The sequence below is a fragment of the Anser cygnoides genome, chromosome 3 (assembly GCF_040182565.1).
Source record: "Anser cygnoides isolate HZ-2024a breed goose chromosome 3, Taihu_goose_T2T_genome, whole genome shotgun sequence".
In the NCBI taxonomy this organism is placed as follows: Eukaryota; Metazoa; Chordata; class Aves; order Anseriformes; family Anatidae; genus Anser; species Anser cygnoides.
In genome coordinates, this window is record NC_089875.1 from 14268490 (window position 1) to 14290686 (window position 22197).

Here is a 22197-nt window from a genome sequence, read left to right on the forward strand (position 1 = left end):
GGGCGGCCGGGGGCAGGAGGGGAGGAGGAGGAGGAGGAGGAGGAGGAGGAGGAGGAAGAGGGGGCGGCGGGGCCGCGCCCGGTGCATGGCGGTGGCGCCGAGCATGGGGCCGGAACGGGTCTGTCCCGGCGAGCCGGGGCCGCCGGAGGCCCCCGAGGGCGCTGCGGGTTGGAGCGGCGACGAGGAGGAAGAGGAGGAGGAAGAGGAGGAAGAGGGGGAGGAGGGGGAGGAAGGCGGCGGGTACCTGTACCAGCCGCTGAGCCAGGAACCGGAGCAGGGCCCCGGCGAGGCGGCGGGCCCCGGGCTGCAGGAGCGGCTGCAGGTAGCGGGGAGCGCCGGGCTGGGGGGCTGGGGGGGGGACCGGGGGGGGAACGGGCCCGATCCCCACCTCCCCGCCTCCATTTGTGCCGCAGATGCTGGGGCTGCACCTGCCCGAGCCGCCCGCGGACAGCGAGGAGGAGGAGGAGGAGGAAGGCGCGGCGGCTCAGAGCAGCCGCAGCTCCATCCCCATGGACCCAGGTAAGGGCACCTTCCCCGTGTCACCTTCCCCGTGTCACCATCCCCATGTCACCGCCATCCCCACATCAATGCCATTCCCACATCAGTGCCGTCCCCGCTCCTGGGGGAAGGCCCCGGCCTCACGCGCTGCCCGTCCGTCCCCAGAGCACGTGGAGCTGGTGAAGAGGACGATGGCCGGCGTGAAGCTCCCCACCCTGGGCATCCCGCCCTGGGCCAGCGAGATCTCCGAGGACCAGTGGAAGGACGTGGTGCGGCGCACGCTGCAGGCCAGGCAGAGCCTGAGCAGCCCCAGGCCCGAGTGGAAGTGACGCCCAGACCCCCGCCCGCCCCTCGGTCACCCAGTTTGGGGCCGGGGCTCGCAGGCATCGCTGTTCCAGTTTCTCCCGTTGACGTTGTCCACCTTCCCTTCCTTACCTCTTTCCCGGTTCTGGCTGCCACGTAAGTTGCTGTGATGTCCTTGTGTTGACTTGCTCTGCCCTGGAGGAGGCAGCCCACATTCCTGACCCTGCGTACGTGTGGAGGGAGGGGTTTTGAGCGGCTTCACCCAGCTTGGCTTGGGACAAACACCTCGTCCCAGCGCTGGAGAAGTCCCTCTCCCCCCAGGGGTGCCTCCTCCGAGGGCACGCGGCTGCATGTTGGCGTATCAGAGGTCGAGCCCAGTGTGTCTTTCCAAGAGATCAGTTTTATTTAGTACTGTACATACAGGGACATCTGTACAAAATCCAACACTTTCATACTATGTAATGCTCTACTGAAAATAAAGTACACCATATGTACATATGAACTGTAAGCAGCTTAATACTTGTGTCCAGGGGGTGAATGCAGTAGTTAGTTTTGCTCGCTCCCTCGGGAGGAGGGAGCTGTGTGAAGTAGAAGAGGCAGCTCCAGTTCTGTCCATTTGGCTGATGTGGGGAGAAGGCATAGGCAGAAATGAGCACTAATGCTAGAAACCAAGTGTGGAGCAAGGGGCAGCGGTAGCGTGGCAGACGCAGGTCTGCACATGAGCGGTACGCGTGGCGGAGGGCAATAACGCGCTCCCCCCTGACTCACATGGTCCCCTTCTTCGATGTCCAGGACACTGGAATGAGTAGGCAGTAAACTAATGGCGATGGAAAGGTTCTAAGCGTTGAGGTCCCTGACCCAGAACAAGACACACAAAGCTATGAGGACATCCAAGCCCTACAGCACGTAGCCGTGGTGCGTCGCGGTCCTGCCCCCGCGCGCGGCCCGCTCTCGGCAGTACTCCTCCGGACGCGGCCGGGGGCTGCAGGCGGAGAGGGGCTGTGCGCAGGGCAGCCCGGCCTCCGCGTGCCACAGGTCTCAGCTCTTTCCGCAGGCAGCGCGGCCCAGAGCAGGGAAACGCGGCCGCTTCCCAGCAGCGAGCGGGCGGTAGTGAGGGCGGGCACATGCTGGAGCGCTCTAGAAATAAGGCGGCAGCTTGTAACGCGACGCTAAGCAGGCGAGGTGGAAAGCCCATAACCGCGAGGGGAAGAAACGTCCTCCCCTACCCACCTAAACCCTGCTGCAGGTTGGGGCGCTTGGCAGTCCTCATCTGTGCTGTGCCCCGGAGCCACCTGCCGCTCCTGCAAGCCTTCAGCCGGCATTACCCAGCGCATGTCTACATGCTGTGCCAGGCTCACGTGAGGTAATTGATTGGCAGCTGACCATGAGCTCGGGCTAATGTTCAAAATAAGCAATAACCTCCCTGAGGTGTTTCCTAAGTCTCCTGATGAACTGGCCCATCGCACGAAGCAGAGGGGAGGCGGGGTCCTGCGTGATTCGGGGTGATCTCTCGCACGCGCACGCTTGCCAGCTGCTCCCGAGAGATGGTGGCATGCCGAACGAGGGCCGAACTGAAAGAGAGCTGAACAGGGCGGGGGGGCGACACGGGGGGAAAAACAGCCTAGCGCGGGTTGGAGGGAAGGAAGGGTGCTGCGCACCAGCAGCAGGATTAGAGGGGGTGAACCTCTGACCCGGGAAGCGGTCTGCTGGTGGGGACGAGGAGCAGACACACCAGGACCTCCTGCGACGACCCGCGATGCTGCAAAGCTGCGTCACGCTGGCACCGACCCCAGAAGCTCCCTGCGCTACCGCAAACCCGCTCAAGCTGATGCGTCGAGAAAGCAAGCGCAGCAGGTAAGAAGCGAAGAAGACTTCCCTTATCCATCGCAACCAGCCTCTCTGAGGGGGCGCCTGGGCCTGGGACTGAATCTGCACCACAAAAGGTAGGGGAAAAAGCTCCGAGAGCTGGATCACAGTAGCACCCGAGTGCTGCGCGGGCCCCTGGGCTATCAAGTGCACCCTAAATGCTAAATTAGCACAGCAAGTCCCTGATGCGCCACGGAACTAACAAGGGCCTCAGGCCACGGCAGGTGCTGAAGTAATAGGGCGAGGCTAACTTTGCTCAGAGCACCTACAGAAGCAGTTCGACAGCAGCGTCTAGCCACCGATCATGAGGAGGAGACAACTGAACACTCACAACTCAGCCTTGGCCCCGTAATGTGGATCCACTGCTTCCACTAATTGGCAGAAATGACTTTAGCAGCACAAGCCTCCTAGAAACCCCAGCCACTGCAGAGCTAAGGATGGGATAGAGCAACAAAGGGAGAGCTGCGGGAGTATTTTAATTGAGCAGGTAGAGGAAGAAAGCAGAAGTCAGTGGCTGACGCCTGCTACAAAGCCAGAAGTTAATTCTGGGCCCACAATTACCCAAGACGCTGGGATGGAGACGACTTAGCAAGGACCAATACAAAGAGCTGAAGGAATTCACTTTCCCACAAGAGAGCTTCTAAGGATGCTCTAAAGGGAGGGAAGCAATAGTACGTAGTGCTTGCACCCAGCTTTACTGGGGGTGGCAAAGCACTGAACCCCCACTCCACTGACAAGGGAACAGAACAGGGGGCTTGAAGCAAAAGAAAGGTGGAAGTGAACGCCTCCTGCTGTACGCGAGACCCTCCGACCGCAGAGCCGCACCCCAAGGCAGGGCGGGGAGAGAGCAGAGCCCCCACAAACTCTGCCTGATGCTCCCAGCCCAAGCTCAGCCGCAGGCCTCGGCTGCGCGGGGGCAGGCGGCGGCGAGGGCAGGATTTGTGCCACCCGCCTCCGTCAGGCTGAGCTGGGCAGCTCAGGTTGTTTCTGAAGTCAGGGGGGTCAAGCGCACCGTGCCGCTGCCTAGCTCTGCCCCCCCGGGAGGTGAGCTGTGCAGGGGTTTTGGTTCTTTCTGCTGACTGCAGAGCCCAGCGCGGCTCCCTTCAGCCTCCTGCCGCTGCAGGTACGGGGAGCGTCTCCCCTCCCTGCAGGGCAGCGAGGCTCTGGCTCCCGGGCGGAATAAGAACCAGGCAGCGTGGAAATGAAGCGACTCCTGCCCGGGCTTCCAGGACAGGCAGGCTCCCTTCACACACGCACAGCGAAGGTGGAAAAGCAGGAGGACACGGCAGTGGCGAGGTACAAGTTACAACGTAAAACCAGATCTACCCTGGAGGGATGTGGATGGAGTGGAGGACAGGCACAGCTCACCATGTTCATTCCTTATTTATACATGAGAACCAAGTGCATTTCTGTGACCCCTGGGGGAAAGGGATGGGGGCAGAGCTTCCCGGGCCAGCTCCTGAGCCCGTCAGAGAGCCTCCTGGCTTGAGGTGAGAAACTCTTCTGCTCTCTTGTGGGCCTCCAGGGCTTTTATAGTGTAGACGTCCTGAGGAAGCTCAGATTTCCGGCGCAGCAAAACCTTCTCCTTCTTAATGTCTTTCAGCATCTACAGACAAACCAAAGGAGTCAGAGAGCTGCAACAAAGCCCTTCAGCCCCGTACAGCCTGAGCCTCCCCCTCCTCTGACTGCTCTAGGATATGCTGGGTGACACCGTGGCGTGCTGCAGAGCAGGCTGAGAGCCAGACGCAAACCAAAAGGGCACAGAGAAGCCCCACTTACATTTCTTCCAGAGCGAGGAGGTCAGGTAAACTCCAAACTACAGGCTGATCTCCAATGGTCACAGATTAGAGTAGGGGGGCTTTTACCCTCCAAACGCTTGAAGGAGCCAGTTCTGACTGCCGGGCCCTGGACTGACTGTGGTGATGTCCCGAGCACTCCGAGAGGGACTGGGGAAGGTCCCTCGTCACCTACGCACCTGCACAGCCTCCGTCTCCACCGTTTTCTTCAGAAGCTGTATATCCTCTGCAGTTGGGGTCTCCGTTTCCATACAGCAAACTGGAGGCAATGGCGGAGGTGCGTAATACATCGGATACTGCAGACAAGACAGACAGCTGGGGAGTGAGGACACCAGCCAACACCAAACCTGCTCCCCCCAGCCTCCTAACGCCACGGGGCTCTTCTCTTTGGTGCTGGCAAAGGTCACAGCAAGCGCACAGACAGGAAAGGAGCATTTTCACCCATCCGTTCCTACCTGTGGCACCTGCCTGGGCCGCAGGCACACCGTACATGTGGCGTTACACAGAGGTCAGTGCTGCAGGAGTCCGGGCTGGTAAAATACTGCCAGCATCCCCGAGATGTTAGGGCCTGAGAGGGACAGCCCACCGCTGCAGCTATGCGCACGGGCCTGAGATCACGTGCTAGAGCTGCTCTCATGAGCTGAGGAAGCAGGCCAAGACCCCACCAGCATATTCTTGTCTCATTTGTCCTAGGGCCCTGCTGTTACCCACCTGGGGGTTCAGCCGGGCCAGCTCCTCTATTTTCTGCCACATTTCTTCTCGTTCCTTCATCCTGAACCTTCCCCTGCAGAGAGAGAGAGAGAGCACAGGTGTGAACTCCTGGGGACAGCACAGCTTTCACCAACGGAAAGAAAAAAAAAAAAACAGGGACAGCAGAAGAGCACAGGTGAGAGAAAGAGCTGCTCAGCCCTTTAGAGAGCCCCTCTTTTACCTCGAGGTGAGATGTGACAAGAAGGGAGTGCTGCAGCTTGCCCCAGGCGCACTCCCCGCTCCCCTTGGAGCACAGGGTGGCAGCAGCAGGCTGCTCAGGTGCCTGCTCCTTGGCTGTGCGCTGCAGGAGCGGAGCCGAGAGCCCAGTTTCTGGAGGAAAGCAGTGACACCGGTTTGGAAACTCCTTGGTGCCCCACACGCAGAGGGGCAAATTGTTATTTCCAACAGATCTGGGGCTCAGCTGCCCACGTTTCCCTTTTCTCTCTGGCCATAACGTGCCACGCCAGAGACGACTGCCCACAGGCCAGGGCACGGCTCTTCAGCTTGGCACAGATTTTGGCACAGACCTCAAGTGAGCATTCAACTTGGCCGCCTCCAAATCCCAGGGCAGTGAACTTTCCCCCGGAGACAGAGGTGAGCATCCACTCCTCCCTGTTACTCTCTTCTACGTTTTAAACATCTGCACTAAAATCTCTGCTTTATTTCTGATTTTAACTTCTCCGGCTTTCGTCTCTGCTACTGGTTGTCTAGCACCCTGCCTGTCCGTGCCAAGGAAGTTCTTATATTTTGTGATTACTTCAAACTCTTGAAATATATCCAAGAAAGGAGGGTAAAAATGAGAATAAAGCTGCCAAGCATTCAAGCAGCAGGCTACTCCATCAGAGAACATGGGGGTCAGAAACCAAAAATGAAACTTATACCTCGTTTTCTGACAGAGCTCTGGAGGTCTCTGCAGAGAACTGTGGCCAGGAGTTTACACTCATCTTCCCCAAGTTCTCTTCTGTTGTCTCCTCCCCAGTTTCTCCAGCACCCTTTTTAATGTGTGGTAAACAGAAATACTTGTATTACTCTTGCCACTGGAAACGTAGACCAAGATGTCTGTCCACTAGGCACTCAGACTATTATGATCTTGGGATCACGGAGGTGTAATGGGACAACTCCCATGACTGGAGTGTTGCAGTGGAAGGATAAAGACTCTTTAGAAAGGACAGGGGTGGGATTTGCCCTTTTTGTGAGAGACCAGCTGAAGTGCAGAGCGCTTTGTGTGGCGATAAATGAAAAGCCAACTGAGAGATTGTGGGTTTGGATTAAAGAGAGAATGAGTAAAGGTGACATTATAGTGACGGTCTGCTACAGGCCGCCTGACTGACAAGAGTAAGTGGATGAGGCCCTCTACAGACAGCTAAGAGCAGTCTCAGGTTTGCAGGCCCTGGTCCTCGTGGGGAACTTCAACCACCTGGATATCTGTCGGAGGGACAGCACAGCAATCCAGGAGGTTCCTGGAGCGACACTGACAGTAGTTTCCTCCTCCAAGTGGCAGAGGAGCCAACAAGGAGAGGTTCCCTGCTGGACCTCATACTCACCAGCGATGAAGGGCTTGTTGGTAACGTGAAGGTCAAAGGCAGCCTTGGCTGCAGTGACCATGAGATGGTGGAGTTCAAGGTCCTGAGGGCAGGGAAGAAGGTGAAAAGCAAGCTCACAACCCTGGACTTCAGGAGAGCAGACTGGCCTCTTCAAAGGTCTGCTTGGAAGAGTCCCATGGGATAAGGCCCTGGAGGGAAGAGCGGCCCAAGAAAGCTGGTTAATATTCAAGGGTTACCTCCACGCTCAAAGGCAGTCCATCCCAACGAAGAGGAAGTCAGGCAAAAATGCCACGAGGCCGGCGTGAATGAACAAGAAGCTCCTGGTCAAACCCAAACACAAAGAAGGAAGCGTACAGAGAGTAGAAGTAAGAACGGGTGATCTGGGAGGAACACAGTGACACTGAGCATTCAAGAGTGAAGTCAGGAAGGCTGAAGCCCAAACGGAATTGAATCTGGTCAGGGATGTCAAGGTAACAAGAAGTGCTTCTGTAAGTACATCAATGACAAAAGAAGACTGAGGAAAACGTGGGCCCACCGCTGAATGAAGTGGGAGAGCTGGTTACGCAGGGCAGGGAAAAGGCTGAAGTTCTGAATGCCTTCCTTGCCTCAGTCTTTACCAGCGAGAGTGGCCCTCGGGAATCCCAGGTCCCAGAAACCAGGAGGAAGGCTGCAGCAAGGAAGGGAGCTGGCAGACGTGAGGCCACCTTTGATAATCCTTGATCAATCGTGGCAGCTTGGAAGAAGTGCTTGAAGATGAGTCAGCCTCACCTCGATCGCTGGGAAGGTGATGGAGCAGCTCGTTCTGGAAACCATTTCCAAGCACGTGAAGGACACGGAGAAGAAAATCACCAAGAGCAGTCAGCACGAACTCACTGAGGGGAAGTCATGTTTGGCCAACTTGGTAAGCCTCTACGATGAAGTGATTGGCCTGGTAGACAAGTGGATTGTCTACCTGGGCTGCAGCAAAGCCTCTGACACTCCCTTGTAAGATCCTCAGAGACAAGCTGTTGATGTATGGGCTGGATGGACAGATAGTGAGGTGGGTAAAAACTTGGCCAAATGGCTGGGCCCAGAGGGCGATGATCAGCGGCACAAAGCCTAGAGACCAGTAATAGTGGTGTACCCCACAGGTCAACACTGGGTCCAGTCCTGTTTAACATCTTCAGTAATGATCTACAGGAGGGGGCAGAGTGTACCCTCGGTGAGTTTGCAGACAACAAAACTGGGAGGAGCGACAGATACGCCAGAGGGGTGCACGAGCATCTAGAGGGACCCGGACAGGCTGGAGAATTGGGCAGACAAGACCCTCATGAAGTTCAACAGGGGGAAAGTGCAAGGTTGTGAACATGGGGAGGAACCCAAAAAGTTGGGGGCACCCAGATGGAGAGCAGCTGGGCAAAGAGAGACCTGGGGGTCCCGGCAGACACGGAGCTGAAGGTGAGCCAGCAGTGTGTCTTTGCAGCAAGAAGGCTACTGGTGTCCTGGGCTTCCTTCGGCAAAGCACTGCCAGTAGGCTGAGGGAGCCGATCCTTCCCCGCTGCTCACAGCACTGGTGAGGCCTCACCTGGAGTGCCGGGTTCATTTCTGGGCTCCCCAGGACAAGACAGACATGGACATACTGCAGTGGGTCCTGCAAATGGCCACGATGATGATAGGCACAGAGACTGAGAGCTGGAGAAGGTTCGGGGGGAATCTTACGAATGCATATAAATACCTGATGGGAAGGTGCAAAGAGGACAGAGCCAGGCTCTTTTCAGATGTGTGCAGTGCCAGGACAAGAGACAACGGGCACAAACTGGAACACAGGAGGTGCAATGTGAACATCAGGAAACGCTTCTTCATTGCAAGGGTGACCGAGCACTGGCACAGGTTCCCCGAAGAGGTTGTGGAGTCTTCCGCACTGCAGATACTCAGGAGCCATCTGGATATGATTTTGGACAAGTAGCTCTGGGTGTCCCTGCTTAAGCAAGGGGTTGGACCACATGGCCTCCAGAGGTCCCCTTCAATCTCAAGACTCTTCGTGATCCTACGATTCCGTGATTCGACAATGGTCATTGCTCCTCAAGGCAACGTCTACCTTGCCCAGATCGTGTCTCCTGCTGTGCTATAAGGCTATAATGAAACTCATTTTACTCGGCTGGACTGCATCACATTACCGGTCCACTACACAGGACGCTGAGGGCATGAGTGCCCAGTCATCTAGCTCCATGCCTCTCCGGCACAGGTTCTTTCCTTTCAGATCACCAAAGCAGGGCTGAACAGCACTGCAGAAGAGCTCCATTCCTCATTCTTTGACATCCAGCAGCGAGCCGCTGTTAATCTGTAAAGCGCTCAGCTGACACCGTAAAAGTCCAGCTTCCAAAGAGAACACCCAGACTAAGTGCCATGCTCCTAAAAGTCTAAAAGCTTTACACCAGTGATCCCTTTTCAGCAAAGCAAATATTTCCAAAGAATGCAACAGTTTCATCTTTATTTTGATGCCCCATTGAGTGGCTCAAACTGTATTATGGCTGTCCAACATCCCTCTGTAGGGGAAGCTTCTCCCAGCTTCATCACTCAGACTGGCTTTACCTCCTGCACTAGGACACCTTTCATTGCAGTCTACCTCAGTGTCACTCGTTGACATGAGTCTTTGGAGAATCCTATCTCGCAAAGCAGCAATGCCTCGCAGGCTAGCGCTGCATCTATGGGAGAAGAACCCCCACAGCCCTGCTTTTTAGGTGATGTGCTCCTCATTTGGAAAAGAAGAGCTACACTGGGAGATACCTTCTCTTTCCTGCTGCTGTGGCCAACACAGGAGATAATGTAGCTGCTAACACATGAGGTGTCAGGGAGGCCCCTGGGCACGCTGACAGCACATTTTCTGAAAGTCAGCATCCAAAGCCCTTGCATCCCTGACAGATGGGCAGAGATTATTCCCCCCTCACAGATGAGTTAAGGCCCAGCAGTCTCCACTCAGGTGGTCAGCACATTCAGGATAAGACACTATCTATCTGCCCAAACCTCCCCGCTGTTTTCCAAAGGGTTCTGATAATTCAAACAGCCTCAAAGTGTCCGGGCAGATTAGTAAGGCTCAGAAGGCACAGTCAGATCACCTGCGCTGAACAGCCTCCCCATATGCCCCGGGGACATGGGCTGTCTCTCCGTGCCCTGCCTTGCTCCAGGGGCTGCAGCTGCACAGCAAGGAGTGCAGCGGTGACAGGCCTGCGTTGGCATGTCACTCATAAGCACAGTAACTAATTAGAAACATGACTAAGCCTTTTCTGAACAGACCTCTTATCAGCTGGTTGCAGCCTAATTGCGTGCCTACAAGATCTTTCCTTTTCACCGTTTCACATCCACTGGCTTTGTTCACGTGTGCAGTCTTTGTCTCGCGCTATTTTCTAGTTCATAGCACAGGGTCTCTAGGGGGCTCCTTGGGAAACATTTCATATGCCTCCTCCTTTTTCTGTCTACACAAAAGAAACCTCAGCTTTTCAGACTCGCCAGCCTCACTGAATAAGGCAGAGGTCCTGTGAAAAAAACAACAAGGGTGTGATGCAGTTAAATATCGATCCCGCATTACAGCAATCCAGCCAACTTCCCACAGGCAGCCTTAGGAACGTTGCTTTACTCCTGAAACAATAAACGTCAACGACCTCAAAAGGTTTTTTATTAGGGAAAAAAAGTCCTACTTCATTTAGGTTTCTGCGTTTGAAAAGAAAACAGCAATTAACTGCAACACCACATGATTGCGCGTCAGCAGGCCGTGGCCTGCAGTGACCTCTGCCAGTGAGACAGCAGAAGGGAGCTGTGGAAGCAGCACGACTTCTCCACCAGAAGGGAGATGGTGGGACCTGCTGTTCACTGGAACAGGCTGCAGCCCCCTGCTGACAGAAGAGCAGGTAGGGAAGTGCAGGAATGGCACTCCAAACTCCAGGACTGACTCTTCAGCTACAAAACTCTCTCCTTCCACAGGGGAGACACCACTAAATATCATTTTCTCCTGCCAGAGAAACAAGCTTTTCCTAACCCCCTTCATTCCAGCAATGACTTATTCCATTACAGTCCAGAACACGTAGCCAAAGTGCTAAGTGCATATGGATTTGCTTGTTTCTTGGAAGTCTTAAAGATATGAAGGAAAAAGATGACATTTTTACAATAGACTTAAGCAAATAACTTAGGAATATTGCTCTAATAAGCCCATTTTTTTTAATCCACCTTCTCAAGTCCATGCTCTTTATCCCCCATCATTGCCCTATGTCCTGTCCACTCCCAGGTCCCTTACCCAACTCCTCACCGAGATCTTCCTCTAACCTGCTTCCTTTACCAATCCCTTTCCTACTATCCCTTGACATTAAGGATAACAGCCCCCCCCATCCCTTGCTTCTTCACTCTGTCTCAGCCCAAAACCTCGACCACTTTGCCCAGACAAGCTGCTTCTCCCGAAGCCTGCTCTTACCTCATTTCCTGCCACAGATTTCCCTTCCTAGATGTTTCCCAGCCTGTCCCCACAGACCTTCCAAAACTTTTCCTCCTAACTCTAGCAGCCCTTCAGAAGGGGACCTTTCCACACTGCTCAAACCAAAAAGAGCTGGTAACGATGTGCTAGTAATAGTGCAGCTGAGCCTTCTTGCTTTTTGCACAGAAAGGGCTCTTTAGCTGGGTCCCCGTGGTAGGGGAATCCCACTTAGCTGAGAAATTGTACCATGCTTGCTGCCAGTAAACTTGTCTCAGATTCAGCTGCTAAAAAGCTTTTTCCATCCCCCTCTGCCCAAGCTTTCAATCAACATTTTACCAAATTTGGTTATGTAGGACAGTAAAAGGTACAAAACAAAATATCTTCTGAGCCCTAGTAGTCAGAGGGGCGCCAGAGGGAAAAAAAAATAACAAGAGCAGAAACCAGTACAGCTCTATCCATCCATTTCTTGGACAGTTCTGAGGTAGTTCATTGGCCTTTTCTAGAACAATCCTACATCAGCCACACTTGAATGTGGGGCACTGATATAAATTTGAACAGGTAGAAAAAGCTCCTGAGGGAAACACCAAGTAGACCTCATAGTAAATAGTGCCGTGACTGTGACTTAAAACGTATGTTTGGACCTTGATATGGACTTCACAGATGCCATACAATGGGAAAATAAAAAATCTTGTTTGCTGACAATTTAGATGCAACAAAACCTTAATTTCTCCATATGCAGGTTACCCATCCCCAAACTCTGATTCGCATCTCAACTTTGCTATTAAATGCCCCTACACTAAATAGCTGCACATGTCTAAGAGCTCCTCACTGCCTCCCCCTTTGGCAGCCCTGGCTTACCAGGAATGAAAAGCACTTTTTATTTCACTAAGCCAGCAGAAAACTGACCCAAGAAAGAAAAAGTTTCCTTCTAGCTTCCTGAACTGATTCAACTCACCAAGGTAAGTCCTACAAGCATCAAAACCAACACAAGAAAGCAGGAAGAGTGTTGTTTTTTTTTTTTCTCCCCTCTTTACTGCATCATGACACAGCTACTGCATCACACTTGCTAAGATTTTATCCCCGCCATTTATTCTTTGAAGTTCTAGATATTATTCCATCTTTATTACTGAAAAATTGAAAGTGTCCTGCAGTTGGCATAAAACATCTTCTGCACCGCAGCAAAGTTCTTTAGAAAAGACTTTCTAAAGCAGCAGGATTCCAGTGGCATTCACTAACACACATAAAAACTGCTACATATTTCCAAGCCTCTCTGAAAAGCTGAGTAGCCTCTACATTGCAACTTACTTCCTCATAACCCAGCAAACTCTGTCACTCTTTTCCAAGCTACCTGCTTCAGCAGAACTGAAAAGAATTTTTAACTCATCACGCATTTAACTCTTCTCATCTCTACACGTGATTATTGCTGAGGAGTCCTCTACTTTTTGACCAAATGATTTGTACCACCTTTGCATCTCCCCCCTGCGTACTGGCGTCTGTCACCTCTTACTGCACCCAAAGAGACTCCAGGATGAGCTCAAGTCACAGGGCAAGAACCTCTTACTCACTTCTGCTTCTCTGCTTTGTATTGCTGCGTGCAGTCATCAAAAAGCTTTTGATTCATCTCCATGAACAGCTTCAGTGCATTGTAGATCAGCCCATGGATTGTCCTGCAAAGAAATCAGGAAAGGAGAACAAGTCATGGTGGTACCCGCCAGGTCCTCAGCCCTGAGTTAGCCCCAGCAGCACAGACAAGAGCCAACAGTTGCAGCAACTCGTTGTACGCTACAGAAACGTTACAAAAGATTTTCACGCAGTCCCGGCTCTTCGTGTGGGAAAACCCTCTCCACAAACACAGCACCTGAGACCATCACATGGAGAAAGAGATGGAGGAGAAAGACAGAAAAAGACCGCTGGGATAGCCCTGCTCTGACTGCGCTCCTCGTGAGTGCAAAAATAGCCATTAATTCCTTAATTCCTAAAGTCAGAAACTGGAGAAAAAGGACACTAAGGACCTGCTCAGGACTGTTCTGAAGAGGGCTTTACCTAATCTAGCTCTAGTGCCTCCCACAAGTCACCTCGTCATACGCAACATGACGTTTTTGGGCTGCCCAGTGTTTACTCGTGGGTTTTGTCACCGAGCTGCCCAAAAGACAGCCGTTCAGCATCCCTCAAGAGATGGAAACAAGCACAAGGAGTACCCCAGAAGAACAGCTGCCTTCATGTCAGCAACCTATGTACAGGTTACGCTGTGCCTGAGCTCTCTGGGACTAGGACTCTCGTAGGGAATAAAAACAAGCATGGAAGCTGTTTCTGAAACGCCTGATGCGGGGGAAATGAGAGATTCAGTAGATCTGAGCCCTGTGCCTCTCCAGCTCTACACGTAGAATAAGGAAGAGAGCCACAGCCTTCCTGGGCTTGTTATACAGGCTGACAAAACGCTGGCAGTAGAGGAGCTATGGGAAGGAAGAGGAGAATCTGAGGTACTCAGCCTGTGCTGAGACAACGTGACTTGTGCTAAAACAGAGAGAAAAGGAGAAATACGAGGAAAACACCTTCAGGACCTCATCTGCCATAGCACTGGGAAGGAGCCAAGAAGGAAAGGCAGAAACAGCAGAATCACGAATGTTGACTGGTGAAAGAAGGAAACAACTGGTAAAGGGTTTCAGAGAAGAACATGAAGTCCTTTTCTGAACTCTGATCAGGAGGGGCAACGACACTAAGCGAGAGTGTGCCTGTGTGCACGTCTGCACGCACACCTGCAAATGTGCACAAGCATCTGTGTGAGCACGTGTGCCTGTCTGCACATGCATGTGTCTGCCTTCTGGTGCACACGTGCACGCCTCTGTCTGTGCATGTTCGTGTCTGCATGTGTACGCGGAATGGCATCAGATGGAACAGACAGCAAGGCAGCTCTGTTTGGAGAGGTAACGCATTGACCCTAGTCTTTAGGGCACCCTTGACCGGTAGCTCAAGTTTGTGCTTCCTGCTGTAATGAAGAGAAGGAAGCAATCAAACAGCAGACCAGTAGGGAGCTGTTTGCAAACAAGTTCCGCATCACAACCCTGTCTTTGCTACCACAGTATATGCTTAACTCCTGGTTTCGCTCAGCCTCCCCAGAATTAATTACTTTGCTTTTTCCGCCCTCTGGAATTAGACTTTTTTTTTTTTTAATCTCACTGTCTTTTTTGCTGGAAGACTTTAGGATCTCAGCTGTGGACTGAGTATTTCTAGCTAATTCATTAAAAGGAAGTGAGCTCTACAACTTGAGTTAAATGGAAAAGGAATCAGCTGAAGAAGCAGTTGGAAGAAAGGCCAGCAGGAAGTTGACGGGAGAACCACAACACAGACCAGTACCGAGAAAGCAGACGCGGGAGGCGATCTGACAGAGGGCATCTGCCTGCTTAGTTCTGCTTTCTCCATTCTTCCTGCACTCAAACGCAGTCAGGCACTGCATTACCCAATGTCTCTGGTCACAGAAAGCATACGGGTGCTCATCAGTTAGCAGGCAGCCAGAAATCGACTGGAAAACCTACAGCACACCTCCAAGAGACCCGCAGCATTAGCGATATGCAGGTACCAATCCGTGGGCAGACCTGACAGCCGCGAGGCCGATCACTGCAAGATGCCTGACCCCACAGGCCACTGTGGTCTGCTGTGACACTTTCCCGTGCTGAAACTTGGAACGCCCCCTCTGGCTCAGCACCTGGTGTCACCGAGTGCCATGCATCATTGCACTGTAGCAGCATGCCCCAAGATCGCTAGTAGGTCAAGCAATCCTGCATGCACAGCAAGTGCCAGGGCATGCGGAAAGACCTACTTGTTCCAGTGACTCTTGGAGTTCTTGTAGAGCGCTGGAAACATGATCGGGAGAATTTTGGCTGCGTTATCGCTGATCAGGCTCATGATATATTCGTTGTTCCAATAGTACAGCGCTCGCTCTGCCACCTGCAGTGGGAGAGAAACCCATCCTTGGAGAGGCTCCTTCCAGTTACACCTGTGGTGCACGTGGAAACTGTGCAGTGCTGTGACCAGAGCTTGCCACCGCTCAGCTGAGGAGCAAATGCTTCCCCACAGCACAGGCAGCAGGGCTGACCTTGGCCACCTTCTACATGGCCATTTATTCCCTCTGCCTAGAGTTATCACCCTTAGCTTTTGCCAGACACTTCTCACTTTCCTGGGGAAAAACCTCATGACTAAGCAAGCCTAACATCATCCTGATGGCTCCATCACCCTTTACACAACACTTGAGCACAGCAATGTCATCCTCTCCGGGTCCTAGCACAGGTTAATTCCAAGCCTCCATTTCCTCAGACTGCACTCCCTAAGGCTCCATTTCTACCATTCCTCCCTGGCCTTCTCCACAACACAGTCTCTCTGGATTTTCAAGCATGATTCAGATACCAGGCCCACAATTCATTCCCAGATCTAAAAGGGTGAAAATACGGAAAATCTTGGGGCAGCCACCGTGCTCTGTCAATTCAAACAAGTCTAGCAAGTTTCTATATAGCGATAGATTCAATCACAATTCTTCATATTTAACCACAAATCTCAGCAATGCAGTCCCCAGGCTGGGGGGTAAATTTCTGCGTTTAGTGCTAGCTTGAGGATGACAAACACCTAGGAAGAGAGGCATCCAGTCTGTTTGATATTTCAGCTGACAGAGAACTCGCTACATCCCCTTAACTTATCATTTTACCTGAGTAAAGAAAGTGAAACTCATCTCATGTCACTTACCTAGCTTTGGCTTCTACCTATTAGATCTTGTTAGGCCTTTGTCTGCTAGATTAACACACAATCCACTTGGAGAAAACTCTCCCACCATGGTGTGCAGACCTACCAAGAAGTCAATTCCTATTTGTGTTCTCAGGCAAGCTACAGACACCAAAACTGCTTAGTCTTACTGTATGGAACACCTCCGAGGTTTATTCCCCTAGACTGTGAGGCGTTTGCACCTTGTCCAGGTTCTTCAGTCTTACTTTGCAAAGAGCTGACAGCAGAAGAGGCCTGCTATGACGTACAGGATGCCTCTCCTCCATCCTTTGCCCTTTTCCTTTCAAGCTCCCTCCTTCCTTACTGCTGCAACTTCCATGCACAAAGCTCCTGTTGGTCCTTTGGTTCCCATCCACCACACGTGTAATCCACAGCCAGCTGGCTTCCACCAAGCTCCCCAAGCCCTTCCCAGAGTCAATCCTTTTCAGGGAACAGTGATCTTCTACGCACACACAACCTAGGCTGACCTCATTTTTGTACCTCACACCTGCCTTTGTACCTCACTGTATAAGAAGAGGGACTGAAGCTGAAGCCAGCCTGCCTCACCGAGCAGTCGCACCCACCCTGGGGAGGGCTCTGCCACCATCCAACACCCCACCCAGAGCCGGGTGAGTCACGTGTTTCATCAGCAAGCCGTGCATCTTCCTCCTGCACACTATGGCAAACTAAAACACTTGGCGAAGAAGAGCTGTTAGGAGCTACTAGCAGCTCCTACCACCCTGGAGATTTTCAGCCCTAAGACTATCGCCCACTGAGATCGCTTTAGCCTGGTACTGCAGTTAGCTTCCCTTCAGTGGGAAGACTCCAGCACTTCCAGGACACCATCGGCTACACCAGAATAATACAAAGTACCTTCTCCGAAGCTACTTTCATTCCACAGCTTCTTTTTTGTTGGCCTCACCCGAGTCCTGCGGTCAGCTTGGTCCTGCTGTGACAGGGTGACACTGGATGGCTCTCCCCTGTACTGCACCTGCTAGCCAGCTCCAGGCTGCTGCAATAATACATGGTGCTGAACAGCACAGTGCAGCAGGAGGGGGTCTGCTAGTCAGCTTAGTTTTCACTTTGGACGAGATGGCTCTGTGGCTGGGGCGAGGATTCTCACCCCCTCCCAGCACGCGGCACCCTGGTACTCACCCTGGTGACACCTACGTCACCACTAACCCAGAGACGAGCTCAAGAGCTGTGGCGCTACCCTCGCGTGCCAAGTGGGTTACAAGTCAGCGCCCTACCCACTCCCCGAGCCGGGACCCACCTGGAAGTGTGGGCTGGAGACACACTTGGCCAACTGCCTGAACAAGGGCTCCATAACTTTCACAAACTCAGACGGCTCAATCACGTCCAGGATCTCTTCCAGCTCGTTTAAAAACATCACCTCCTTGGGACTGTGCGTTTTCGGCCAGAACTTCAGCAAGCCCACAATCACCTGAGCGGGGAGGGTACGGACACAGCGTCAGAAGTTAACATCAGATGCGAAATGAGATTTTAAAGGTCTGGTCACAACAGCAGAGGAGAGGAAATAACAGAAATAACAAGACTTTCCCAGAGAGCCAAGGAGGGTTACCAGGGAAGAAGGCAAAGTACAAACTCTGCCAAGTTGCACGCATTGCCCAGGGCATTGCCCAGGATGCTAAAATTACGTACTACTCTTTCCCCAAGCACAGTTTAACAATGAAGGCTCAAGACAGAGCGGGCTGGGGCTGCCAGATGGTGCAGAGAAACAAGGGAGGATCAACTCGTAGAGTCAGAAATGCTGCGGAGAGGGCGATTAAGGAATCATTATCCAATACGTTGCAGAGCTAGAACGCTAGGAAGCACCCAATAAATAATGCAATGGTCAGGTTCAGGAAGTACCATTACACACAAAGGTAACTGGATTACAGAGCTCATTCGTGGAAGACTTTGTGGAGTCCAATCATGCTCCAGAAGGGAATAGGTAAGTTCACGGAGGCTAAACCTAATGATGATGATTAAATATGACAATGCAGATGTAACTTCTGGGGGAGGAAACTGTTGCTTACAAGACAGTGGAAGGAAATACTAGGAGAAGAGCTATATTCCACTTGATTTATTTATTAATTCTGCTTCCTCCCCTACCCATCTGCTTCTAGGCACTGTCAAAGACAGGATCCAAGATCCTGCAGACCTTCACTCTGGGGGAGCCATTGGTGTGGCATTTACAGAAACGCTGACTCCGTGCTCTAACTCTACAGCCACTAGATTCAGACGACTGTTGGTAAGAGCTACTCTTTCAAACCGTGTACTTCAGCAACCCGATTCTGAGCATCTGAGAGGAATTTCAGTGGGCAAAGCAACAGCAAGGTTTGAGCATTCCGTTTCCACCACCTCAAGGCTCAAGAAGCCAGCAGCTGGATATCCTCGCTGTTTTCCATTACTCAGGTCTGCCATGCAGGCTTGAGTTAGCTCCAGTGACTCAGACAAATTTCTCCTACAGCTAAGGTGGTACGAGGTGTGTCGAGTCTGCGTGCACTCCTCCTGAGCACATCTGATGCCTTGCTCACCTGGCAGTCAGTCAGGCTGCTGTAATGCAGGAGCTCCCATGCCAAGCCTTGCTGAGCAAGCTTCTGGGAGGCACACTCTAAGCGAGTGTGGGCCTAGGAAGATCTGGCCTCCTTCCAGCACTGGTGGCAACGTCTCCTGGTGCAGCCAGAGCCTCGCTGGTGCACAACCCCTCTAATTTTCCAAAACTTCAATAACCCCCGGTAATACCAGTAGTCTATTCAAAACCTTCACAAGCAGGATGCTTCATCGACAGGGCTGTGATACTGCCTTGGTCTGTCTGGTCAGGACCCAACGCAGCAGCCCGCTGAAGGTAAGGAAATCGGGTCGTTCCACTGCTTTCCGCAAACACCCAACCAGACCTGGGCATCTAGTCCAGGGACCACCAACTCAGGAAGCAGCGATGAGCTATGGAGCTCTACTACTTGTGTAAGCTGCAGAACGGATCCTGGAAATATTGACAGACTTTCTATTTCTCTTTTATCCCTCACTCTACAGCGAGAGCTTTGGCAGGAGGCTGCTGGGCTGGATTTCAGCCACAGGAAGTACTCAGCACGATCAGGAAGCCACCTTACACAATTTGTTTGAGAGGAGGCTTTCGGGAACACAGGAAATGGAGGTCCTACATTTAAGAGAAAAGCGAGGAGGTCTGCTTCAGCACTGCTGGTGTCAGAGCTGCAGAGCCAGAAAGCTGACAACAGCTGACCAGCTTCCACCGAGTACCATCAGGCTCACCACAAACACACACTTTTCAGCCAAAGAACAGAACGACCTCAACTAGTGCTACTCATTAAAATGCTCACACTTTCTGGTGCTCCCTGCTACAGTGGCACAAGCACGCGTTCTTTGGCCATCTGCTGTTTTGAGGTTGTGAAGCTCAGCTCTCTCGAAGACATTTCCTGGCCTCCAGTAGGTGGAGAAACATTTGTCTCCTGCTTGCACCCGCTGCCAAGCCAGCATATAGCCTGGCTAACGCTGCAGGCCCGTGTAGCCAGTAACTGGAAGATGGGAGGGCTCCACATTTTAGAACTTGATGTTTCAACAGCACTCCGTCCAGGAGGCATATGTCTCTACACTGAGACTTAACACCGTGGAGTTAGCATACGGATGCTAGAGCAGGAAGAATATTTTCATCAAGAAACAGTGGCTTGCCTAGGTAGATCTTTGGGTCCCAGGTTCACGACCTCATCCTCATGGTTCCTTGGCCAGCTCTGGCAGTCTGGAGTGAACTTGTACTATTTCAAGGCCCCTGTGGTCTCATGCTGGTTCCATTAGACTTAAGACAGAAATGTGCTTTGTCTCTGCAGAATCCATCACAAGCTGAAAGCCCTGCTCTGAAAGGACACTGTATAATTTTCTTTCTGCTGCACCAAGACCTGAAGCACAAAAGCAAACTACAGCCCACCGTCCTGAAGCTTTCAGGGAAGAATGCAAAAGGCTTGCACATGAGCAGCACTGCCCCTTCTGCCCACAGGGTGCCAGGCAAGTACAGTAAACAATCTAGATGCCTCTCAGCCCTCTTCAGCCCTTTTTCACTCTTGCCGGATTGTAAGGAAGCTGTGAAACTTTCTGGGACTTGACTGACATGCAGAGGTTAAGCAAGGTTACTCACCGGCTCTGTCAAGCTGCTGTCTTTCTCCAAGAACTGTACAACACAGTACGCCAACTGCAGGAGGAAACACAGCAAGATTAGAGCATCCTCAAATGTACTGGAGATTAAAACGTTGCCACCGCCACCCACAACTGGAAGTCACGTTAGGCCCTCCACCGCGCGTGTGACAAGCAGACAGCTGCAGCTCCAAAGGACTCCAGTTCTTCTGATGGCAATCGGGGGCTCACAGAGACCAAGCAGACAGGACCTGAGCTCAGGACATTTGTGCAGCGCAGAGGATACAACGTGAGCCATCTAGAGCCATCTGCAGCTAATACACTCAAATGCAAGCACAGCCACACACATGGGAGGGAGCAAACTCAACTATCGGCAAGCCCTACCCGCATAAAAACGAGGCTGTGAAAATAGACAGCACTGTTCTGTATCCATTTTTCACTTTCTAGCCCGAGTCCCAATCTTCTCCACTTTTCTCTTCTCTTATTACTTATAAATGACAAGAAATTAATCTCTATACCAGCCTAGCAGCCCAGCACACTGATTTCTCCGCATATCTCAGCAATGACTAAGAGATGACACACCACAGATGACTGAAGCTCAGAATTTTACCTCTCTGGTTTCAGCAGGGCACCAGTATTTCATGAACTTCCAGCACAGAAAGGCAAAGCAGGCCAGAGCATTCACTCAGCAGGTAATGACAGGATATCCTCCCGTCAGCCAGTGGCAAAAAGCACACACACACACACACACAGCCCCAGACACTACAAGGCTGGGACAAATCACCACAATTAAAGGTTAGCGCAGAGCCCCAAACATCTTACACCAAGAAGTCTGTGTGATATAGTAACGCAGCCTGCTGAATATCTACAAGAAAGCCCGAATGAACACTTTTGCAAGAATCTGCCCTGGGAACTTGAAGCACTTCTCACCTGTGGGTGGTAGACGCTGAGAGACTTCACCTTGTGCAGTGGTAACAAGACCCTGATGAGGAACATCTTGTGCTCTTCCTTCAGCGGCAAAGCAAACCCATTGATTATGCTGAGAAGAAACAGAAGTCTATTTAATGTCTTCGCCCAGTGGATATACATTATCTCCCACTTCAAAAGAATCCGTGAGATGGCGTAGCTCTCTCTCATTAGTAACTTGGGAAAGCACCAACCAGCAGAAGTGCAGTTGCTGGGGCCCAACCCTGCAAACCCTGCTCAGTAAGAGCATGTCTCCTCAGATGGCGTGGTGGGGAAAGGCCTCTGAAGGAGCCTGGGCTCTGCTCTGCCCGGGCCCAGGAGTCTTCACACACAGTTTAACAGAACATCTGTGGAAGTCCAGCACAGAGGCAGCCCAGTCCTCAAGGCCTGACTTCACACAACAGTCCAACAGCAACAAAAGAGAGGGCTGCTGCTGCTGAAGGGCTGTTGAAGCTACGGAGAAGGCTGCTCAAGGCTGCAAGAAGCTATTTGGCTTCAGCAGGCGGTAAGAGTAAAGTGGGACTGGTCTCAAACACAAGAGAAACGCAGACAAATGTGGGGAGGAGAAGGCTATCACCACGTTTATCAGAAGGCTGGAGAGTGATTTCATTGTGTGCTTCACCAGACTGAGACCCTCTGAAAGAGAGTGGCTCCTGCAAGAACAACTGGAAGAAGGCACTACCAGCTCACGCAGCACAGTGGGCTAGGATATCTCACCCAAAGTGGGCCCTCTGGGACTTCCAAAAATGCCCTTACCTTCCCAGGATCTCCAGCAGCTCTGCAATCCCATTGTGATGCTCTGTTTCATAGATGAACCTAAAGAGAAGAGAAGAACGACAGGTCATTGCCGAGTGCTGGACCCAGTCTGATTAGCAAAAGGAAGGACAAACAACGGAGATGAGGATTTTCCTAGCAAACAGCAGAACTCCAAGACAGCAGGGCAAGGCGGAAGAGTTTGAGGCAAATATTCCATTCACAGCTCCCAGATCAGCATGACCTCAGAGAAGCCAATGCTCACCACTCCCAGCATTTGCTACGTATGCTGAAGGCAGGGCTACCAAATCGTCACGGCTCTTAGGCAGAGGTGAATGCTATCCACACCTCAGCAGCATGACATAACTGAGCCACCTGGCTAATC

At 52.2% G+C, this 22197-nt stretch overlaps 2 protein-coding genes across 6 annotated transcripts in view; one reads left to right on the top strand and one right to left on the bottom strand.

Annotated features, from left to right (window-relative positions):
* The first annotated feature begins 39 nt into the window (after positions 1-39).
* On the top strand, positions 40-1303 carry MEA1 (male-enhanced antigen 1). Its single transcript, XM_066993516.1, has 3 exons — positions 40-322; positions 414-519; positions 664-1303. The coding sequence occupies exons 1-3, from the start codon at positions 86-88 to the stop codon at positions 825-827; spliced, it is 507 nt and encodes a 168-aa protein (XP_066849617.1). The 5' UTR covers positions 40-85; the 3' UTR covers positions 828-1303.
* The window catches only part of PPP2R5D (protein phosphatase 2 regulatory subunit B'delta), a 32004-nt gene continuing 10988 nt past the window's right edge, over positions 1182-22197 (bottom strand). For 4 of the 5 annotated variants that reach the window (XM_066993503.1, XM_048079005.2, XM_013194920.3 and 1 more), the window contains 9 exons: positions 21816-21875; positions 21024-21132; positions 20098-20151; positions 17221-17391; positions 15016-15143; positions 12764-12865; positions 5175-5247; positions 4643-4759; positions 1182-4273 (listed from right to left, as the gene is read on the bottom strand). In XM_066993503.1, coding sequence (XP_066849604.1) covers positions 4136-4273; positions 4643-4759; positions 5175-5247; positions 12764-12865; positions 15016-15143; positions 17221-17391; positions 20098-20151; positions 21024-21132; positions 21816-21875 — 952 coding nt within the window. In that variant the 3' untranslated portion in view covers positions 1182-4135. Of the gene's footprint in view, positions 4274-4642; positions 4760-5174; positions 5248-10030; positions 10270-12763; positions 12866-15015; positions 15144-17220; positions 17392-20097; positions 20152-21023; positions 21133-21815; positions 21876-22197 lie in introns of those variants that run through there. The other variant, XR_001212447.3, reaches the window with a different exon arrangement.

Excerpts from the sequence above, each read along its gene's own strand:
- MEA1 (XM_066993516.1), top strand. The coding sequence starts at position 86 with ATGGCGGTGGCGCCGAGCATGGGGCCGGAACGGGTCTGTCCCGGCGAG. Across the intron at positions 323-413 it reads GGCTGCAGGAGCGGCTGCAG|ATGCTGGGGCTGCACCTGCC; the intron begins GTAGCGGGGAGC and ends TTTGTGCCGCAG. Across the intron at positions 520-663 it reads CTCCATCCCCATGGACCCAG|AGCACGTGGAGCTGGTGAAG; the intron begins GTAAGGGCACCT and ends GTCCGTCCCCAG.